Source organism: Penaeus monodon, unplaced genomic scaffold, assembly GCF_015228065.2.
Source record: "Penaeus monodon isolate SGIC_2016 unplaced genomic scaffold, NSTDA_Pmon_1 PmonScaffold_746, whole genome shotgun sequence".
Lineage (NCBI taxonomy): Eukaryota > Metazoa > Arthropoda > Malacostraca > Decapoda > Penaeidae > Penaeus > Penaeus monodon.
In genome coordinates, this window is record NW_023662616.1 from 31,426 (window position 1) to 35,947 (window position 4,522).

Sequence of the window (4,522 nt, forward strand, 5' to 3'; positions counted from 1 at the left end):
ATAATAAATATTAAAATAACCGAGACTAAAGATAATAATGATCATAACATTGATAATGATAATAAATATAGTAATAACATTAATAATCATAACAGTAATGATGATAATGATAGAAATTATGATAATATCATAACAATGATAATAACAATAACAATATTAACAATGATAATAATAATAATAATAATAATAATAATAATAATTATAATAATAGTGATATTATCAATAATAACGATGATGAGAATAATAATGAGGATAATGAAAATATCAACAATGAAATGTTAAAAATAAGATTGGTAACAATACTGATGATAATAAAGGTAATGATGAAGATAATAATAATAGCAGTAGTGATAATAACAGTAATAATAATCATGATACTACTAATACTACTAGCAACATTAATAATATCAATAATGATAATAATGATAATAAAGGTAATAATGATAATAATAAGAATGATGATGACGATGATGATGATGATGATGATGATGATGATGATGATGATGATGATGATGATGATGATGATGATGATGATGATGATGATGATGATGTTGATGATAATGATGATGATGATGATGATGATGATGATGATGATGATGATGATGTTGATGATGATATAATTATAGTAAGAATTATTAACACCATCATTTACTGCTATTTCAAAAGTAGTTAAGTATCCCTATAAGTTCAACTAATATGTAATCACACGAATGAAACCATCACATTTATTTTCTTCTTCTTCTCCTCCTTCTTCTTCTTTGTCTTCTTCCTCGTTGCCTTCTTCTTCTTCGTTGTCTTCTTCTTCTACTTCATCATCTTCCTTTTTGTCTTCATCCTCTCCTTATGCTCACCTCTCTGGATCTTACATCATCAACACCATCACTTTAACATCCTGTAAATTCAGAAACTCAGAAGCAAATAGCTGGATGCTGATGTACCTGACTTCCAGAGGCCCGGGTGGTGTGAAAAGAAGTCTGGAGAAAGAAAAGAGGGAGGGATTAATATGATGATAACGTTATCAAATAGCATTGCGAGACGTTTCATATTATTATCACTATCATTAAAGTGAATAGGCAGATGGAATACAATACATACACACACACACACACACACACACACACACAAGTAAAGTTGTTGTTGTTTTTCATCTGGTGATGGTTATGATGCTGGTTTCAGATCAATCGATGCATTTGCTTTTGTTGTGTGTGCGTGTTCGTTTGCGCGTGTGAAAGGAGTTTAGTTCCCGCCAGCGAAGCAATGTCATGACCCCTCTGCACGGACGCTCACTTGGGTCAAATCTTCTCGACTGATCACATCCTCCTTCAATATAGATAGCCCATGAGTCAACGAGAAATACAATAGATCCAATCCAGGCTTTTGCTCCAAAATCTCTAGCTCCTGGTCAAGCACATATCTTAGCGCCACCCACCTCCGTGCCCAAACTCCCGGTACCACGAACACGCTCGTTTAGGACTATTTATGAATGCTTCATTTGTTAATATTTGTGAATATACAATTGGGTTATGAAAACACTACGTCTCCGGAGAAACAAAGAGAGACCCCTGACAGTAAGCTTGCATTGATCTACGCTCATCACTCGGACTAAGAAGTCTATTTATTCTACCTCTAAAATCACCTATAATCTATATTTATATACTTTTAATTTCCCCCAAACAATCTACCCTCTTCGGCCTTAATACGTGTGGTGTGCGATGAAGCGTTAGCATTCTCGGCTGTCACTCTAGCTGTTCAGAGTTGAAATCCTTGGCCCTTCCTTGCACACGGAGGAATTCAGGAACTCAATGCACAGACACTAGCAATCTGACTGTTCCACGCCCTTTCTCAGTCTGATCCTAATTATTTTTTTACTCAAATCATACTCCAAAAAATTATCCATTAACTAACTTTATTACAATTTTATTCTCAATGAAGCCCTTAACCAAGAAACCAACTCAATAACGGGGACGAAAATCAACCGTAAACCATTCATGGCGGTAAGTATTCGGGGCAAGAACTATGACCATAATTCCAATTTACTCTTCACAGACTCTCGAAACATCTTTCAGTTAGAACTACAATCATAATCATAATTCAATTCACACAGCAGAAATTCTCGGAAGTGCTTCTTGAAAGAGCGCTTTCTACTCACCTGCCGACACCACTGTAAGGCCCGGCAAAGGAGGCTATGAGAGTGTAGCCAGAGAAGTCCCCTTCAGCTGGACTCACACCGGCACGGATCTTTGGACAGAAACGCTCGAGTTGGGTAAGGGAAGGGCAGTATAGTCTGTTGGATGAATTCACTTTTTTTCTCATTCCAAGTAATACTTAGTAATAAGGTTTAATTTCACATAAAAGATATTCATAAACAAAGACTTTCTTCTGCCAATAGCATTTCTTAGCTTCCTGTTATTCAGTTCAGTTATGAATTCTTAGAAATATAATCAATATTTTGAAAGACCTTTTCAACAAAAAAGGAAGAGCATGTATGATATATGTCCAGTTTTCTTTTCTGAACAACAAAGAGTCACCTGCATTAGAGAAAGTATGACTTTGTAAAAACTAAAAGAAATAAAAACCTCAACGGAACGAAACCAGTGTGGGACATCTTTGTGAGGCAAGACATCGATGGTCTGAATGCAATAGTTTTCACCAAGGTCCACCCGCCACCATGGAGTGCTCCGCCCAAGGGAATGAAACTGCGTCTCTAGGTCTCCGTCGACAGCTCGATCGGCAGTATAGCTGATTCATGGCAAAACAGGATCATTAGCTGATAGTTTACTGTTCCGAACGTCAAAAATCGATCACTCTTGGTTATACCAAAATCCAGGTTTTCGTATGATCTATCATATCGCACCCGTTTATCGTACACTGCCTTGATCATTAATGAAAGAACGTTATCACTGGATCATCACTCTACTTACATTGTGTGATAACCAGAAGCTAAAGTGGTTTTGTTAAAGGCAACATCGACAGCCATTAACTTCCGGTAGGTACGACTGGCTGCCGCGCTGGCCAGCCCCTGGTCGAAAAGTGTACAGTTTCCTTCTGTTTATGGAGGGGAAAAGGGAATGTTAGTAGAATAATTAGAGTCGCTAGTACTAGTGCTGTTTAAAGTATTCTGGTGTGCGTGCATTTTCAAATAATGGAGCTGTCCCCAACCAATTGCTAAATCTTAGGTTAGTAAAATGAATGCTCTATATATATATCAGATTTTGATCACTGGTTATTTTCCTTGTTAAACTATACATGCAAATTCAAAACAATATAAAAGCTGTTTGATTTTAATGATGATGATAAACTAATGATTGTTAATGATGAAAACACTAATGGTAAAGATAACACTAATGATGATGGTAACACTAAGGATGATGACAACAACAATGAAGATCGTAATGCTAATGATGATGACGATAACACTAATGATGATAATAAAAAAAAATAACTGAAATCATACTACCTACAATAACAGAACACAGACCCAAGAAATTGAAGCGAGAACAACGCGCCATGGTACACCGCATAGCACACATGATCCTGGACTTGACAACCGATGACACTCCACTGGATTCCACAAAACAGTTACTTTGGTAATCTTCAGCGCGGTAGTCAGTCCCCGATGCCCGAAATGACCACGCCCCCAGGAGGAGACACGCCCACGCCAAGGCAGTTGTCGTTTTCATCTCGTTTCTGGAAAAATGGACGGATGCCAAGTGTGATAAGTCGATTAGGGACTGTATCTTTCTATTTGTCTATTCACTTATCTTTTTATTTATATATATTTACTGACTCATCATTTATCCACTTATCTATCAATTCACCTATTTATTTATCTATGAATTTATTTATGTATTTACCATTAAAGCGATAATGATGAGGACAATGACGATAATAGTGATAATGAAACTGTTAAAACACTACTAGCAATGAAAATATTACTAGAAGAATAGTACTGTCTGAAGTCATAATTATCAACCATAATTGTGATGATCCTTGTTCACATTATCACGACAAATAAAATGGCAATTTGAGACACTGATGGTGATGGTGATGGTGATGGTAATAATTTTTAGCCGGTAATGATGGGTAGTGGCAGGAGAACAATAAACAGCAATTTCTATAAAGGGACAGTGATATGATAATAATTATCACTTATAACAAAAACAATAACATAAGCAAAAGCAATAATAATGATGAAAATAATAATGATGATGATTAAAATATCAATGTGATCATAATAAAAATAATGCAGTAGGCCTAATTATATTAGTAATGATAATGATGATGAATAATAAATAATAATAATAATAATAATAATAATAATAATAATAATATAATAAAAAATAATAATAATAAATAATAATAATAAAAATAATAATATAATGATGATAATTATAATAAAGTATACAATGATACTGTTATACTGGCTTTGTTATTTAACTGATATTGGTAGTAACGCAGAGTGAATTACTAAATAGCAATAATAACAATAATCAATAGCAGGACATCCATGAATATTGATAAG

General features: G+C 34.7%; 1 protein-coding gene across 1 annotated transcript; it reads right to left on the reverse strand.

Annotated features, from left to right (window-relative positions):
* Positions 1-549: 549 nt before the first annotated feature.
* Positions 550-3,724, reverse strand: LOC119571685. The gene is made up of 5 exons (XM_037918874.1): positions 3,479-3,724; positions 2,922-3,045; positions 2,577-2,739; positions 2,150-2,238; positions 550-974 (listed from the first exon to the last, which is right to left on the reverse strand). Exons 1-5 carry the CDS (start codon positions 3,678-3,680, stop codon positions 863-865), a joined length of 690 nt encoding a protein of 229 aa, XP_037774802.1. The 5' UTR covers positions 3,681-3,724; the 3' UTR covers positions 550-862.
* Between the last annotated feature and the right edge of the window lie 798 nt (positions 3,725-4,522).

Bases quoted from the DNA above. Each gene is read 5' to 3' on its own strand.
- LOC119571685 (XM_037918874.1), bottom strand. From the start codon at position 3,680: ATGAAAACGACAACTGCCTTGGCGTGGGCGTGTCTCCTCCTGGGGGCG. The intron at 2,740-2,921 runs GTAAGTAGAGTG...GCCATGAATCAG, and splicing joins GCTTCTGGTTATCACACAAT to CTATACTGCCGATCGAGCTG. The intron at 975-2,149 runs GTGAGTAGAAAG...TTCTTTCTCCAG, and splicing joins CCTTACAGTGGTGTCGGCAG to ACTTCTTTTCACACCACCCG.